Below are 17,804 nucleotides of genomic sequence, written 5' to 3' on the forward strand. Positions count from 1 at the left end.
GTGAGTTCGAGCCCCGCGTTGGGCTCTGTGCTGACAGCTCAGAGCCTGGAGACTGTTTCAGATTCTGTGTCTCCCTCTCCCTCTGACCCTCCCCCGTTCATGCTCTGTCTCTCTCTCTCAAAAATAAATAAACGTTAAAAAAAAAAATTAAAAAAAAAATAAAATGGTGGATTTTATGTTACGTGAATTCTACCTCAAATGAAACAAATAAAATACTTAACCGTGAGAGAACATTAACTGCATATGATTCCAAATTAAGTAAATTGTTTTCTTGGGAAGCCATTTCTATTGTATTTTATGTTCTTCATTACCATTAACTCAACTGCTCATAATTTAGTTTCTATTAAGATGTATATTATTTATGGCTTTATTCATTTCTTTTTTTAATTGAAGTATAACGAACATAGAACATGATATTAGTTTCAGGTGTACATGGTGATGATTTGTTATTTGTATGTGTTGCAAAATGATCACCACAGTGAGTGTAGTAAACACTTGTCCCCACATAGAGTTACATTTTTTTTTCCTGTGATAAGAACTTTCAAGGTTTACTCTTGTAGCAACTTGGAAACATGTAATATAGTGTTATTATCCTCGTGCTGTACATTACATCCCATGACTTAGTTATTTTATATCTTTTGACCCCCTTCACCCATTTAGCCCACTGCCCCACCCCCACACACCTCACCCCTACCTCTGACACTCACTAATCTGTGTCTATAAGCTTGTGCCCCCCCCTTTTTTTTTTTAGAATTCCACATATAAGTGAGACCACATGGTATTTGGCCATCTCTGACTTAGCATAATATATTCATTTCTTTTTAACCACTTTTAATTGGTTTAGGGAGTGTAACACTGAGATACAAGCGTGGTCACTGGCTCCAGTGAGGCTGGGGGATAAACGAGGTGGGGAAGGGCAGGGCAGGAGCCCGGGGCAGACCCCAGTACTTGCCTGTGCCTGCAGATGCATTGAAGGTCAATGTCCCATTGGGCAGGGCCTGGCTTATGTTTCTCAGGACGTCCTCCAGGCCAGCGAGCAGGTTCGTGGCCACACGGTGCTGCTCTGAGCGGGGCAGCGCCTCCAAGTCTTCCGGGGTCTGCAACAACTCATCCACCCCCTCTATGAGGCCCTGGGGGAAAGCAGACCCAGAAGTCGTGAGCCGTCGGCCAGACTGCATGAAGAGGCTGTCCATTGAGCCTCAGAATAAAGATCCTGGAGAATAAAGTCTATTTACCTGGATGCTGTCCTGGGCAAAGGCCGGTATGAACTTTCTGGCCAGATCTTCGACTTTTTCAAAGAAGCGGGAGAGTCTCTGGGAAGAGGGCAAATGAGGAGGTCAGAGAGCCTCACGTGCGAGTGGGGAAGCTTGGGGAAAATGGTGGCCAGGGAGGGCGGGCAGCCCGTGCTTCAAGGAAGGATTTCCTGTCTCCTGGTCCCTGCTGGGGCCAACTCACCCGGCTCTTGATTCCACGGGGTGGGGTCCAGCTGGGGAAAAAGTTGCCTGCAAGAGACAAGAGTGCTTCATGAGGTGTGACAGCATCTATCTTTGTACGTGTTCGGGGGTAGGGGTCTGGGGTCAGGTCAGGCCAGGTACTTTCCCAGGCGGTCATTTGGTTATTCAGGGAGCCTGGTTTGGGCATAGAAGCATCGGGAAGGCCCTACTGTCTCCTCCCTGGTGAGTGAGTGCCTTTTCTTATTCACACAGAGGTGTGCTATGGGTGAATGTGGTGGCCTAGATGCTCTGCTGGCCAGATATGGATGGAATTGGCCTGGGTCCTCCCTGTCTCCCAGCCCTGGCTGGGTGCCCTCGGCTTCCCCGGGCAGCTTTCAGCCAGGGTGAGACATCGTGGGCATCTGTGTCCCAGCCTGAGCATTTGGACAAAGGCCAGTGTGGGTCTTCTAGGGAACCAAGTGCAGGGAAAATGGTGCATTACCCAACGAGGATCCTGTTGGATCTGGCTCCCATTGACGGCCTTTGTTTTAATTCCCTCAGGGCAGCTGCTCACCTGCTGGTCCCCAGTGATGCCGTCTGTTGCTATCTTGTCTCGACGGGAGCCCCTTCTGATCATGTAATTTTCTATGTGTGTATGGGGGTGGATCTGTGTAATTCTGCTTAGACTCCACACAGCATTCTTCTGGCTTCTGGTCATCTGGTTTGCTCTCAGGAATGCGAACTGAAATTACTGGGGAGAGTCAGGGTAAAGCCTTGTGCAGGGAAGGAGACAAGGGACTGAGCACCTGAGAAGGAGGGGGTATCGGGATGCCAAAACTGTTGGCCAGGGAGACCACTGGCTCAGAAAAGCTCAGCTCTCGAATCTTCCCACTCCAGTGTTTCGGGGTGGGGTCCCTGAGTCCAATGTGGCCCAAGAGGTCTGAGAGTTTTCCTGGTATGGCAGAGCCCAGGTGGGCTTTGGTGGGGAAAGGTCTCATCCTGGCAGTCACTGATGATGGTAAAGAGGAGGGATCTTGCGCTGGAAGCAATATGCCGTGAGCTCCTTAAATATCTTGAGTGCCATCCTTCTCTCTTGTTTTACAAAAACAAGATGCCGGGGCCGGGGGGGGGGCGGGTGGGCAAGGGATACTCTGAACTTTCAGAAGTGACCCTCTGCAGAAGGTTCTGAGCCTTGGGGTTCAAAGAGGAGTGCGTGACCAGGTAGGTGCCGAGGACAGCTCTCTGATGCTTAGAGAAAGTGGAGCAAATGCCTTCCCACCGCATGGTTGGGGAGATGGAAGGCGTGGGGTGGTTCTTACCTTGACATGTGTTCTCACTTTCATTCCTGAATGTTTTTGCCCCAGAAGCAAGCTCGTATCCTGGGCTGCACGTGCAGTGGTAGCTCCCCTCTGTGTTAAGGCAGTGTGCGAATTTTCCACAGGACACTCCGGGGGGTGGTCCACACTCATTGATGTCTGAAAGCCAACAGGACAAAAGGTTACTTCCCAAAGGTGTGGGTTCCCATGGGCAGAGGCCCTGGCCTCCAGCCAGACTCTACCAACGGAACGGGAGAGAACTCAGCTTGCAGGTGGCATTTCAGGGGCTGGTCTGAGTGGGAGTCAGGTTGCTCCAGAAAGCTGCTGAAGGCTCCACTCATCTCTGCTCTCTGGCTGGGCCTGAGGGGCACCTAGATTCAGATGCTTCTGTTCCATGATGGGGGCTGGAAGGAGGTCTGCCTCCCCTTCTGCAGACCTCATGGGGTGGACAGAGGCACTGAGTCTGTCTGCGTGATTGGGAACCTGGGGGTGGGCTGCAGTCAGGGCGACAGTGCTATTGAAGGCCACTCTCCATAATGAGTCAGTGAAGGGAGTCACGGCTGGAGTCTGTTCAGGGTCACACTTATTCGCACATGAAGATAAAGCCAGGTGGTCAGGCCTCTGCTCATTGACAGCTTTCACTTCCATTATTCACAGTGGCCCAAGGACACCCACAGTCCTCATCATCCACTCCCCCAAGCTCCTAATGTCAGGCATTTCTTTTTAATGTTTATTTTATTTGAGAGAGAGAGAGAGAGAGAGACACGCAGAGAGAGAAGGGGACAGAGGATCCGAAGTGGGCCCTGTACTGACAGCAGAGAGCCTGAGTTAGGGCTCAAACTCATGAACCATGAGATCATGACTTGAGCTGGAGTTGGATGCTCAACTGACTGAGCCACGCAGGTGCCCCAGTCAGACATTTTAAAGATGCCCCAAGATGCCTCAGTGGGAGTCTCAATATCTCCACTCCTGAGGGAAGTCCCCTCTTGTCAGAGACACTGGGGACGTGACATGGAGAAGCTGCACAAAGTGTCTCACAGCCGAGTCACTGGGGATGTTTTCAGGCATCCTACATCTCCCTGTTCTTTAAACATGACAGGAAAGCTGTCCATCAGCCAGGTTCTCTTTGAGTAGCTCGGGGACCCACAGAGCAAGGCTGGACACCATCAGCTATCGACAACCTCAACAACTTGATCAGGTGAATCAAAGGGCAGGGACAGAATGTTTGGTCCCAGACACTCCCATGGGGGGACCAGAGACTTTCAGAGCCTGCAAGGGCTCATGACCTCATGCTGAGTGGGGGCAGGCAGCTGGTCTCCCCCAGAGCAGAGTCTCCTACCCGAACTCGAGGACTTCCTTCTAAGGCCCCAGGCCCAGGCTGTGGGCGTCGGGCCCAGGACGGGACAGCAGGTGGGAAGAGGCACGGCCCCGTCTGGGCCATGGGACCGCCCTCCTGTCTTCTCAGATGGGGGCGATGGCTGGACACCTGTCTCTAGGGTTGTGGGATGGGGTGGACTCAAGTGGGGGACGGTTGAGAATGAGATCCAAGGTGTGGAAGGCATGAGGCCTCCTCAACCAGACAGATGTGCTTCCAGAAAGGAGCCGGGGTCCAGTTACATTAGCGGTAGGATCTCCTCGTCATGCTCACCCAGCCATGAATCTTCATGAGACCCGTATGCAAATGCACAAAGGCCGGGCAATGGTCACAACAGCACCTTTTTTTTCTCTGATAAAATATTTTCCTCAAGCACTAAATGACACATGGGTACTTAGAAAACAAAGAAAATGTAAAAAATGAGAACAAAGAAAATCAACTAAGTCTACTATATGAGCTACTGGAAGATTTTTTTTTAATTTTTTTTTTAACGTTTATTTATTTTTGAGACAGAGAGAGACAGAGCATGAACGGGGGAGGGTCAGAGAGAGAGGGAGACACAGAATCTGAAACAGGCTCCAGGCTCTGAGCTGTCAGCACAGAGCCCGACGCGGGGCTCAAACTCACGGACGGTGAGATCATGACCTGAGCCGAAGTCGGATGCTCAACCGACTGAGCCACCCAGGCGCCCCTAAAAAATTTTTTTTTATTAAATTTTTTTTTTAACGTTTATTTATTTTTGAGACAGAGAGAGACAGAGAATGAACAGGGGAGGGGCAGAGAGAGGGAGACACAGAATCTGAAACAGGCTCCAGGCTCTGAGCTGTCAGCACAGAGCCCGACGCGGGGCTTGAACTCACGGATGGCGAGATCATGACCTGAGCCGAAGTCGGAGGCTTAACCCACTGAGCCACCCAGGCGCCCCATGAACTACTGGAAGATTTAAGATAGTTTTCCCCTCAGCTTTTCAAACATATTAGGAATATTTTCCTTTATTATCAATAAATTTGCATCTAAGATGATTTTGAGTAGATGAAGAATATTTCTTGGTGTGAGAGCTGCTCATGTCCTCCTTTCCCCATTATTTTTTTATTGTGGTAGAATGCCCTTAACATAAAATTTACCATGTTAACCATATTTAAGTAATATAATTTTCTTTTATGATTTTGCATTGTTGAAGAATAAAAACTCTTCAGTTTTGTTATTTTTTATCTTTTTTTAAAACACTTTAGTTTTAGATCTTCATCTAGGTTCTACCTCCTTATTAATGGTGACTCTGGCTAATTCAATCTCTTTGAGCCCAATTATTATCATTTAAAAAAACGAAGCCATAAAATTTATAGAAAAAACATAGGGAATAAGCTCTTGAAATTGGTCTTGGCACAGATTTTTTTGGATTTGACTCCAAAAAACAAAGATAAGTTAGTGGGAACATATCAAACTAAAAAACTTCTGCACAGCAAAAGAAACCATCAAAAAATGAAAAAGCAACCTACAGTTTAGTAGAAAATATTTGCAAATCATAAAGCTGAGAAGTGGCTAACATCCAAAATACAGAACTCATTCAACACAATAGAAAAAAGAAAAATAAACAATCCAACTTAAAAAATGGGCTGCAGATCTGAAAAGACATTTTCCAAAGAAGACATCCAAATGGCCAACAGGTACATGAAAAGGTACCCAACATCACTCATCGTCAGAGAGGTGCAAAGCCAAACTGTAATGAGATACCATCTCGCACCTGTTGGAATGGCTATTATAAAAAAGATAAGAAATAACAAGTGTTGGTGAGGATGTGGGAAAAAGGGAACCTTGCGCACCGTGGGTGGGAATGCAAACTGGTGCAGCCACTGTGGGAAATTCGAAACATTAAAAATGGAAGTACCACATCATCCGGCAGTTCTACTTCTGGGTATTTATTTGAAGGAAACAAAAACACTAACTTGAAAGTCGACATCCTCGTGTTCGTTGCAGCTTTATTTGTAACAGGCAAGGTAGGGAAACAACCTTAGTTTTTATCGATGCTTGAGTGGATAATGAAAAAGTGTTGTATGTGTATGGGGGAGTATCACTTAACCATACAAGGGAAGACAGTCCTGCCATTTGCAACACCATGGATGGACCTTGAGGGCATTACACTAAGTGAGTTAAGTTGCACAGAGAAAGACAAATACCGTACGATTTCAATGTATGTGGAATCTAAAAACAAACCCACAAACAAGACAGAAGTCATACAGGCAACAGATGCGTGGGTGCCAGAGGTGGGGAGGGATTGGTAGGGGTGCAAGGAGGCAGGGAGGAAAACTGGTGCTAGATTTGCTTCCTCATGGGTCTGCTGTGAACAGTGAGGCGGGAAACCATGACCTTGAGGGGTCGGGAGTTCCCGGTGAGCTCACGCCAGGAGGAGAGCCTGGGCTTTCAAGTCCTGTGTTTCTTTCCTCCCGTTGCTTCCATTCTTTCTCCCCTTTCCTTGTGCAACGAGCACGATCATAGTATTAACGGCAGTAGCCATGATAAGAGCTTGTGTTGGACCGTCCGCTCCATACTCGTCTTTATCGGTTCTCCACACGGGCAGATTTTAAATCTCACTCCATCCGTGTGGGGTGGATACAACGATGATCCCCAATTTACAGACAAGCAAACTGAGGCATAGAGAGGAGAACATCTTCCCCCTACCACTTCCCCCAACATCTCCATGCGCCCACCACCACCACCCCCCAGGCCCCTGTACCATCACAATTCTCCAAGCGGTTGGTGAAGATGTCCCCGGATAAAGAAGTGAACCCTGGAGAGCAGCGACAGGCTGTGGCGTTGACACATCTGGAGTTCAGGGGGCACCAGCGAGCACAGTCTGTGGGGGCAGAAGCTGTGGGGACCAAGACCACAGTCAGAAGTCTCAAGAAATGGAGGGAGCCAGCTGCCCGCTGGAGGTCCAGGAGTAGAGCGGGGGAGGAAAGAGAAGGATGGCTGCCATTGGAAGAGCTCAGAAAACTCTGCACATTTAGGGAGGAAGAAACAGCTTCTTTTATACCCAGAAGACCATCTGTGAGCCTCATTTGTGCAATAAGCTCCCTTCCCGTACCTCCTTATCGGTGAGAGAACCCAGACCCCAGCATGCACTCCCCAGCTTATGTCACCAATGGGGCTGGCTGGGCAGACTTACCACTCAGTTTCTGTACAGGCCCCAGTGTCAACAGCAGCAGCACCAAGAGCCCTGGGGCAGAAAAACAGAGAGATGACAGAGGAGAGTCAAGGTCCCATTTCAACCCCTGTCTGCCTGGTCATTGCCCCCTGGAGGGAGGCTCTTGTACCTTACACAGAACCAAAACACGGCCTGTCTGTCCCTCTCCCTGGACTTCCCCAGGAGTCAGTCAAGGACAACCACAGCCTTCGCGGAGCCTCGGGTGCTCTAGGTGAGGGGACAGAGTACACACAGGCAGCTGACGTCAGGGATACAACATAGAAACCCCAACCTCTCCCAGTGGAGGGGAGTAAACCTTGAAGTAGAAAATCTTCAAATCCAGTGCCTTCCCCATAGGCAGGTTCTTTGTTCTCTGGCGATGGCAGAAATCTGCTTGGAGAAGGCCCTGCTCTCTCCTCTCTGGTGAGTGGGTGCCTTTTCTATTTCACATGGGGCGCCCTATGGGAGGATGGTGTGGCCGGATGCTCTGTTCCCCACATGTGGATGGCAGTGGCCCAAACCCTCTCTGTCTGTCAGCTTTGGTGCCCTCAGCTTTCCTGGGTGGCTCCCAGATGGAGCAGGGACATCACGGCCACCTGAGTCCCAGCTTGAGGACTTGGACAAGTCCAGGGTGGGCCTTCCTGGGAGCTGAGTGCAGGGGAAATGCTGCATTCCTGACCAGGACCTGTCATGGCATCCAGCGATGGCCTTTGTCCTGACTTCCCCAGGGTGGATCTCACTGCCTGCATAACCTTTAGAATCCTGGTGACCCTCGCAGGACATCATGCTCCCATCCACGCTCACTCTGAGACTCTAGCTCTATGGACATGGACAAGTCCCACACTTGAGCCAGGACCTTCCAGCCAGGCTTGAGGGAAAGGGTCAGGAGAATGAAGGTCCTGCTGGATAGGCAGGGTCACCAGGATGGTGAGGACCAGGCTGAAGTGGACGGTGGGGCTGACATCCAGCCAGGCAGCTTTGGGGCTGTGAAGTTGCCTTTTCTGATCCCCAAGAAGGAATTCTCCAGACTAAAAGAAAGTGGTGAGATATCTGAGCAGGGCCAGTGGTGGGTGATGGCTGGGTGGCTGGAGAGGGGGCAGGCGCCCATGGGTGAGGGATGGCAGATGATTCTGTCTTCTCTGCCCTTGGCCTCCCACCAAGGGGGCAGACCTGTGTGCCCTACCAAGTGGGACTCAGCCTCCACCTTCTGTCTGAGTGTCTGGGTCAACGTGGGGCTTCGGGTTGCCCTCTTTGGAAGAAGGTCACGCCTCTGGCAATGATCCCCTCTGTTTTCATCCAGCCCAGACGGCAGCCTCTTTCATTCGCCTGAATCTTAGAGCGTGTGTGGAGTGGCCCATTTCGCTCTTCCCACCTTCTCCCAACATCCTCCACATCCCAGTCACCTGAGTTGCCCACTGGCCTGTGAACTAAAATTACAGACAAGGTTCAGGGCAGAGCCCGGGATGGGCAATTAGAGCCTGGAGGCCAAGAGGCCGGTTAGAGTGCTAGGAGGCGTCTTTTCCAGGCCGGGTTGTGAGTCAGGGAAGGTAGGCCCACCCTGGGATCGCCCCCCTCCCACATTTATGGGCAGGGCTCCTGGGTCCATCATGATGCTGGGGGGCTGACAGGGGTCCTGGTGTGGCTGAGCCCGTGTAGATCTCGGGGGAGCAGGGGGAAAGTCTCATCTTGGCTGCCACTGATGAAGAAGAAGAGGGTGGATACTGCTCCGGAACATAACACGCCGTGAGCTTGTGAAGTATGTTGGATGCCATCCCTCTGGTTTTCTGAAAGTGAAATGCTGGGCGGCAAGGGAGATGCTCCAGAATTGAGTTAAGTGGCACTCTGCAGAGGGATCTGAGTCTGGGGCTTTGGGGAGGGCTGGGACACAGGTATAGGTGCCCAGAACGGCTCTCTGGGGCCTGGACAGAGTGGGGTCAGTGACCTCAAACCTCGAGGATGAGGAGACAGAAGGTGCAAAGCCCTTCTTACCTTGACACATGTTTTCACTTTCATTCCTGAATGTCATCTCGGGAATCAGCTCCTGCCCTGGGCCGCACACGCAGTATCTCCCATCCACACCCTGGCAGTCAACGTATGGTACACAGGGCGTCCTCCAGGGTCGCTCACACACGTCGATGTCTGGAACACAACAACGTAAGCTTATTCCTTCCACTTTCAAAGGAGTAAGTTCCCACAGGCAGAGAGCCTGGTCACCAGCCTGACCCGACAATGAAGGCTGGACAGACACAGCTCCCGGGTAGCACTCCCCAGGCTGGACTGAGCAGGGCCGGCTGCTCCAGAAAGCCTGCTGACAGCCGTCTCTGCTCTCTGGCTGGGCCTGAGGGCCACCTAGATTCAGATGCTACTGTTCCAGGATGGGGGCTGGAAGGAGGTCTGCATCCCCTTCTGTAGACCTTGTGGGATAAACAGAGGCACTGAGTCAGGGTCCAGACCCTTCCCTGTGGTGTTATTTGTACTGCTGGAGACCGGGGGTGGGCTCTCAGGGTGCCAGTAGCATGGAAGGCCACCCTCGATGCTGAGAGGTGGAGCCGGTCATGGCCTGGGGGCTGTCTAGGGTGACACATGACACTCAGCATTCACACCTGAGGATAGAAGCAGATGGCCAGGTCCCTGAGCGTTGATGGTTTCTACCCACTTTACTCACAGTGGCCTAAGTACACCTCATAATTCTCATCAGGCACTCCCCCAAATCCCAATGTCAGGCCTTTTCTAGATGCCCCAGGATGTCTCTGGGGGAATTCTCTTTAATCAGAGTCCATCATAGATGTGAAATGGAGAAGCACCAAGAAGTTGCTCACAGCTGAGTTATTGCAAGGTGGGTTCCTGGCCTCCTAGCTCTTCCTGTTCTCTAAACGTGAGAGGAAAGATGGCCACGACCCTGGCCCCTCGGAGTAGCTCGGGGACCCACAGAGCAAGGCTGGACACCGTCAGCTATCGACGACCTCAACAACTTGATCAGGTGAATCAAAGGGCAGGGGCAGAACGTTGGTTCCCGGACGCTCCCATCGGGGGACCAGAGACTTTCAGAGCCTGCAAGGGCTCATGACCTCGTGCTGAGTGGGGGTCTGGCAGCTGGTCTCCCCCAGAGCAGAGTCTCCTACCCGAACTCGAGGACTTCCTTCCGAGGCCCCGGGCCCAGGCTGTGGGCGTCAGCCCCAGGACGGGACAGCAGGCGGGAAGAGGCACGCCCCGTCTGGGCCATGGGACCGCCCTCCTGTCTTCTCAGATGGGGGCGATGGCTGGACACCCGTCTCCGGGGTCGTGGGATGGGGTGGGGTCCAGCGGGTGGTAATGAGGCGCGCGGGAGGGGAAGACACGACGAGGAGAAACTCTCAACCGGCAAACGTGCTCCCAGAAGGGAGCGGGGGTCCAGCCGCACCAGCCGCAGGCCCCCTGGCCGCGCTCACCCGGGCCGGAGTCTCCGTGAGACGCGCGCACAGACGTGCAGGGGGTCCGCGAGGGGCGCCTCTCAGGGCATCGGGAGAGGGCGGCTGGGCAGGAGTCATACCACCTTTTTTTTCCGTGATGAAATTCACTTTCCCCCAAATATTAAATGACACACGGACGTTTGGAAGACAAAGAAAATGTAAAACAACGAAAACCAAGAGAATCGCCCATAAGTTCACTACACATGTTGGGAATATTTTCTATTATTATAAATATATATGCATCTAAGACTTTTGAGTACATGAAAAGTATTTCTTGGAGTAAAAACTGTATAATTTCCCTCTTTCCCCTATTTTCTTATTGTGGTAAAAGGCACACAAAAGTTTTTTTTTTTTTTTTTTTTCGGTCTTAACCATTTTTAAGTATTATAATTTCCTTTCATGATCTTATTTTGTTGAATAAAAACCTCTCAGTGTCATTAAACATTTTTTTTAAAGCAAACGTTAGTTCTAACTTCCTTTATTCAAATTGTATTTATTTTCACCTTAAAGTAAAATCAATTTGCATGTTTCTTTTCTTTAAAAAAGGTTTTTAAAAATGTTTACTTATTTTTGATAGAGAGGGAGGAGGGAGAGGGAGAGAGGGAGGGGCAGAGAGAGGAGAGGGAGACACAGAATCTGAAGCAGGCTCCAGGCTTCGAGCTGTCAGCACAGAGCCCAACATGGGGCTTGAACCCACAAATTGCCAGATTGTGACCTGAGTCGAAATTGGACGCTTAACTGACTGAGCCACCCAGATGCCCCTGAATTTTTGTGTTTCTGATTTAATAAAAATAGTTGATGTTTTTTATGAGATTGAAATTTCTTTATCTTTCTTTTCTTTTCTTTCTTTCTTTCTTTCTTTCTTTCTTTCTTTCTTTCTTTCTTTCTTTCTTTTTCTCTCTTTCTAGGTTAAAATTATGTTGTATTTGTTTAATTTTTTTGAAAATATATTCATATACAACAGGATTTTATTTATTTATTAAAAAAATTTAAGTTATTTATTTTAAGAGAGAGAGAGCAGGGGAGGGGCAGAGAGAGAGGGAGAGAGAATCCCAAGCAGGCTCTGCACTGTCAGCTCGGAACCCAGTGCAGAGCTCCAACCCACTAAGGGCAGGATCAAGACCTGAGCCAAAACCAAGAGTTGGATGCTTAACTGATGGAGCCACTCAGGATCCCCTACAACAGGATTTTTTAAAAGGATACACTTCTAATTTTGTATCATTTCTTAAACAGATATGTAGTGTAATTTAATTCTTGGATTTTGAAAGCTTGTTTTTGCATACTGAAAAAATTGTTTCGTGGGGAAAGAACTGATTTAACTGGTACTAAACAATCCTATCTTATTTGTGCATAGTACTCCTTAACTTATAAAACACTTTTTTTTTGGTTTATCGCAGCATTATTGACAATAGCCCAGATATGGAAGCAACCTGGGTGTCCATCAGCAGATGAATGGATAAGGGGCATGTGGTATATACACGATAGGATATTATGCAGCCATAAAAAGGATGACTTTGTGCCATTTTCGACAATATGGATGGACCTATAGGGTATTATGCTAAGTGAAACAAGACTGAGAAAGGTAAATACCATGTGATACCACTCAGAAGTAGAATCTAAAAAAAAAAACAACCAAACCCAAATGAATGAAACAAACAAAAAGCAGAATCAGATCTACAAATACAGAGAACAAAAGATGGTTGCCAGAGACAAGTGGGGCTGGCAGTTGGGTGAAGGGGGAGAGAGAGATCTAGATGCGCAAGTATTGAGTGAGTAAGTCAGGGGAATAAAAGGCATAGCGTAAGGAACACAGTCAATGCTATTGTAATAGCAGCGTATTGCTTCATGGGGACAGATAGCAGCTACACTTAGGGTAAACATAGCACAATGTATAAATTTGTCAAATCATTATGTTGTACATCTGCAACTAATGTAACACTATGTATCAACTATACTCAAAATAAGAAAAGACTATAGAAATGTCTCCTCCCTCCTCCCTTCCTCCCTCCCTTCCTTCCTTCCTTCCTTCCTTCCTTCCTTCCTTCCTTCCTTCCTTCCTTCCTTTTTGAGAGAGAGTGAGAATGAGAGTATGTGAATGGGGGAGAGGGGCAGTGGAAGACAGAGAATCTTAAAGAGGCTTCAAGCCCAAAGTGGCTGATGAGGGGCTCCATCCCACGACTGTGAGACCATGACCTGAGCTGCAATCAAGAATTGGATGCTTAGGAATGACATATCAGACAAAGGGCTAGTATCCAAAATCTATAAAGAGCGCACCAAACTCCACACCCGAAAGACAAATAATCCAGTGAAGAAATGGGCAGAAAACATGAATAGACACTTCTCTAAAGAAGACATCCGGATGGCCAACAGGCACATGAAAAGATACTCAACGTCGCTCCTCATCAGGGAAATACAAATCAAAACCACACTCAGATATCACCCCACGCCAGTCAGAGTGGCCAAAATGAACAAATCAGGAGACTATAGATGCTGGAGAGGATGTGGAGAAACGGGAACCCTCTTGCACTGTTGGTGGGAATGCAAATTGGTGCAGCCACTCTGGAAAACAGTGTGGAGGTTCCTCAAAAAATTAAAAATAGACCTACCCTATGACCCAGCAGTAGCACTGCTAGGAATTTACCCAAGGGATACGGGAGTGCTGATGCATAGGGGCACTTGTACCCCAATGTTTGTAGCAGCACTTTCAACAATAGCCAAATTATGGAAAGAGCCTAAATGTCCATCAACTGATGAGTGGATAAAGAAATTGTGGTTTATATACACAATGGAATACTACGTGGCAATGAGAAAAAATGAAATATGGCCTTTTGTAGCAACATGGATGGAACTGGAGAGTGTGATGCTAAGTGAAATAAGCCATACAGAGAAAGACAGATACCATATGGTTTCACTCTTATGTGGATCCTGAGAAACGTAACAGAAACCCATGGGGGAGGGGAAGAAAAAAAAAAGAGGTTAGAGTGGAAGAGAGCCAAAGCATAAGAGACTCTTAAAAACTGAGAACAAACTGAGGGTTGAGGGAGGGTGGGAGGGTGGGGGGGGGTGATGGGCATTGAGGAAGGCACCTGTTGGGATGAGCACTGGGTGTTGTATGGCAACCAATTTGACAATAAATTTCAAAAAAAAAAAAAAAAAAGAATTGGATGCTTAGGGGCGCCTGGGTGGCTCAGTCGGTTAAGCCTCCGACTTCAGCTCAGGTCATGATCTCATGGTTCGTGAGTTCAAGCCCCGCGTTGGGCTCTGTGCTGACAGCTCAGAGCCTGGAGTCTGCTTCGGATTCTGTGTCTCCCTCTCTCTCTCTGACCCTCCCCCATTCATGCTCTGTCTCTCTCTGTCTCAAAAATAAATAAACATTAAAAAAATAATAAAAAAAAGAATTGGATGCTTAACTGACTGAGCCACTCAGGCACTCCTGTATTCTTTATTTTTTATTTTTATTTTATTTTATTTTATTTTATTTTATTTTATTTTATTTTTTTGCGTTCAACGTTTTTTTAATTGCTTATGTTCAATACAAACCACAGTGTCTAAATTCACAATACAAGTTTCATTAGTCTTGGGTATTTTTATATTATTTGTAAGGACTATCAATTTTATTAACACACTGTTCTTAGCATACAGGTGCAAATTATTTTCTAGCTATTGTTAATACTAAGGTAGGGTATTCTGTGGAAGTGCTAAGTTATCATTCAGTGAGTTATTTGCTGTTGTTCCTTTTCTGCCATTTCTTGTTGGCGAATCGTATCCTGGGCTGCTTGCTGCATTTTCTCCAATTTTTCCAGAGTCAGAGATTTTAAGGGTAAAAGTTTGGGTTTACACAGCACCATTGTGGTTATATCTTCCACAGACAACTGCCCTTGTTTTGGAAGAACTTCCCGGAACATTGACTTCACTTCCACCATATCTGAATTGTTGGATACAGCTAAGTTTTTTCCTGGGATGACTGGTCACCTTTGGTCCTTTTTCGGGCCTACTTACAGACTCCTCTCTCTTCTTTCTTTTTTAAAATATATTTTCATTGAAGGATAATTAACATACAGTGTTACATTAATTTCAGGTGCACAACATAATGATCTAACAATTCTAAACATTACTCAGGGCTCACCATGATAAGTGTAGCTACTGTCTGTCACCATACACGATTATTACATATTATTGTCTATATTCCCTATGCTGTACTTTTCATCTCTGTGACCTAGTTATTTGATAGCTGGAGCTTGGTACCTTCTAATCCCCTTAATCTATTTTGCCCATCCCCCTGTTACCACCCTTCTGGCAACCACCAGTTTGCTCTCTGTATTGAGGAGTCCGGTGTTGGGGGTGCCTGGGTGACTCCGTTGGTTAAGTGTCCGACTTCAGCTCAGGTCATGATCTCACGGTTCATGAGTTCAAACCCCGTGTGGGACTCTGTGCTCACAAGCATGGAGCCTGCTTGGGATTCTCTTCCTCTCCCTCTCTATGCCCCTCCCCCACTCACACACATGCTGTCTCTCTCTCTCTCTCCTTCTCTCTCTGTCAAAAATAAATAAACACTAAAAAAAGAGTCTGGTTTTGTTTGTTTTATATTTTAGATTCCACATATATATGAAATCTTTCGGGATTTGTCTTTCTCAGTCTGACGCATTTCACTTGGCATCATGCCTTCTAGGGCCATCTGTGTTGCAGATGGCAAGATCTCATTCTTTTTTATGGGTGGGTAATATCATTGCTGACAGATACACATCTTCTTTACCCATTCATCTATGGATGGACCCTTGGGTTGCTTCCTTATCTTGGCTATTGTAAATAATGTTGTAGTAAATGTAGGAGAGGCATATCTCTTTTTGATGAGTGTTTTGATTTTCTTTAGGTAAATGCTCAGTAGTGGAATTGCTGGGTCATATGGCATTTCTATTTTTAATTTTTTTTTTGGGGGAACCTCTATAATGTCTTCCACAGTGACTGCACCAGTTTGCATTCCCACCAACAATGCCCAAGGGTTCCTTTTTCTCCACATCCTCATTAACACTTAAAAACTCCTTAGTTTTAGACCTGGGTGTGCTTTTACCAGTTTATTAGTTGTATGACTTTGAATAAGTCACTTGATCTCTTTGAGCCCAAATTTGATAATTTGAAAAATGATGTTATCCTGAAATCATAAAATTCGTAGAAGAAAACATAGGGGGTAAGCTTTTTGACATTGGTGTGGGCAACAATTATTTGGACTTGACATCAAAAGCAAAGGCAACAAAAGCAAAAACAGACAAGTGGGACCACATCAAACTGTACAGCAAGGGAAACCGTCAAACAAATGAAAAAGACAATCTACAATTTGGGAGAAAGTAAATGCAAATCTTATACAGTATCCGATAAGGATTAGCATCCAAAATATATAAAGAGTTCATACACCTTCAATAGCAAAGAGAAACAAGCAAACAACAAAAACCCCAAAGAGCATTATTAGTCAATTCAAAGATGGGTAGAGCCTCTGAATATACATTTTTCCAAAGAAGACATCCAGGTGGCCAAGAGGTGCATGAAAATGTACTCAACACCACTAATCATCGGGGGAACGCAAATCAAAACCACACTGAGATATCACCTCACATCTGTCAGCGTGGCCACTATAAAAAAAGAAATAGCAAGTGTTGGTGCGGATGTGGGAAAAGAGAACCTTGCACACTGTGGGAGGGAACATAAATTGGTGCGGCCACTATGGGAAAGAGTATGGAGATTTCTCACAAAAATAAAAATAGAACTACTGTATGATCCAGTAATCCCACTTCCGGGTACTGACCTGAAGAAAATGAAATCACTTTCTGAAAGAGATATCTGCACCCCCATGTTCCGTCCCACGTTATTTACAACAGGACATGGAAACAACCTAAACGTCCACCGATGGATGAATGGATAATGACGAAATGGTATGCGGATACAGCGGAATATTACTTGGCCATAAGAGAGAAGAGACCCTGTCATTTGTGACGGCATGGATGGGCCTTAAGGGCATTATGCTAAGTGAAATAGACAGAAAGAGAAAAATATTGTATGACCTCACTTTTTGGTGGAATAAAAAAAAAAAAAACCCTGAACTCAGAGATACAGAGAACAGATCAGTGATTGCCAAGGTGGGGGGGGGGGGTGGGGTGGGCAAAATGGGTGAAGGTGTGAAAAAGCCCCCACCTTCAACTCCGCTTGCCTCGTAGGTCGGCTGTGAACACTGAGGAAGGAGACCATGACCGTGAGGGGCCGAGAGTTCCCGGTGAGCTCACTCCAGAAAGACAGCCTGAGCTTCCACTATTTCTCCCCTTTCTTTCTTCTTTGAAAATAATAATGGCAACAGCAACAGTGATAATAACTGACATTTGTTGACAATTTGCTCCGTACTCGTCTTTAGCTGTTCTTTACGCAGGTGAATTTTAAATCTCACTCTAACCATGTGGGGTAGGTACAATGATGATCCCCAATTTACAGACAAGCACCCTGAGGCATAGAGAGGGGAAATAATTTCTTGCGTGTCAGGTGTAGTCAGGGTGAATTAGACTTTGAAGCCGGGTAGCCCAGCTCTGCTGTGTGAGCTCTCAACGCTCTACCCATCGATCACGAAAACCTGATGGTCCACTTCCCTCATACTCCCCCTGCCCTGTCACCTCTCTTTTCCTGGATGAAGGGCTGGGTGCTATTCTTAGGGCCGAGGGCTCGGGACATGTCACCACCTCCCCCCATATCTCCAAGCCCCTCTGCCACCCAAGTCCCTGTACCATCACAACTCTGCAAGGGGCTGGTGAAGCTCTCCCCAGACGAGTACCCGAATCACGGAGGCATCGACCGGTGGAGAGTTCGGAGGGCACCAGTGAGCACAGGTGTGGGGGCCCTAGCAACGAGGACCACAGTCGGAAGGCTCAAGGAATGGTTGAAGCCAGCAGCTGCCAGCTAAGAGTCCCTGAGTCGAGCAGGGGAGGGCTGTGGAGGGATGGCTGCCTTTGGAAGAGGAAAAGACAGACGGCTGGACATTAAGGGAGGAAGAAACAGCTTCTCTTATCCCCAGAA

General features: G+C 47.6%; 2 protein-coding genes across 8 annotated transcripts in view; both read right to left on the reverse strand.

Annotated features, from left to right (window-relative positions):
• The window catches only part of LOC109253962 (adhesion G protein-coupled receptor E2-like), a 66,390-nt gene that overhangs the window by 8,313 nt on the left and 40,273 nt on the right, over positions 1-17,804 (reverse strand). For 4 of the 7 annotated variants that reach the window (XM_019427425.2, XM_019427424.2, XM_019427422.2 and 1 more), the window contains exons 3-10: positions 9,295-9,444; positions 7,288-7,338; positions 6,856-6,990; positions 2,753-2,908; positions 2,008-2,184; positions 1,456-1,502; positions 1,236-1,313; positions 953-1,130 (exon numbers count right to left, since the gene is read on the reverse strand). The exons of 1 other annotated variant lie outside the window; for it this stretch is intronic. In XM_019427425.2, coding sequence (XP_019282970.2) covers positions 953-1,130; positions 1,236-1,313; positions 1,456-1,502; positions 2,008-2,184; positions 2,753-2,908; positions 6,856-6,990; positions 7,288-7,338; positions 9,295-9,444 — 972 coding nt within the window. The remainder of the gene's footprint in view (positions 1-952; positions 1,131-1,235; positions 1,314-1,455; positions 1,503-2,007; positions 2,185-2,752; positions 2,909-6,855; positions 6,991-7,287; positions 7,339-9,294; positions 9,445-17,804) is intronic. 2 more of the 7 variants (XM_019427421.2, XM_019427423.2) reach the window with 2 other exon arrangements.
• Positions 14,299-14,764, reverse strand: LOC109253967 (BBSome-interacting protein 1-like). The gene has a single exon (XM_019427439.2). It carries the CDS (start codon positions 14,675-14,677, stop codon positions 14,465-14,467), a length of 213 nt encoding a protein of 70 aa, XP_019282984.1. The 5' UTR covers positions 14,678-14,764; the 3' UTR covers positions 14,299-14,464.

This window comes from Panthera pardus, unplaced genomic scaffold (genome assembly GCF_024362965.1).
Source record: "Panthera pardus isolate Hobbes unplaced genomic scaffold, ASM2436296v1 HiC_scaffold_8, whole genome shotgun sequence".
In the NCBI taxonomy this organism is placed as follows: Eukaryota; Metazoa; Chordata; class Mammalia; order Carnivora; family Felidae; genus Panthera; species Panthera pardus.

Bases quoted from the DNA above. Each gene is read 5' to 3' on its own strand.
- LOC109253967 (XM_019427439.2), bottom strand. From the start codon at position 14,677: ATGGTGGAAGTGAAGTCAATGTTCCGGGAAGTTCTTCCAAAACAAGGG.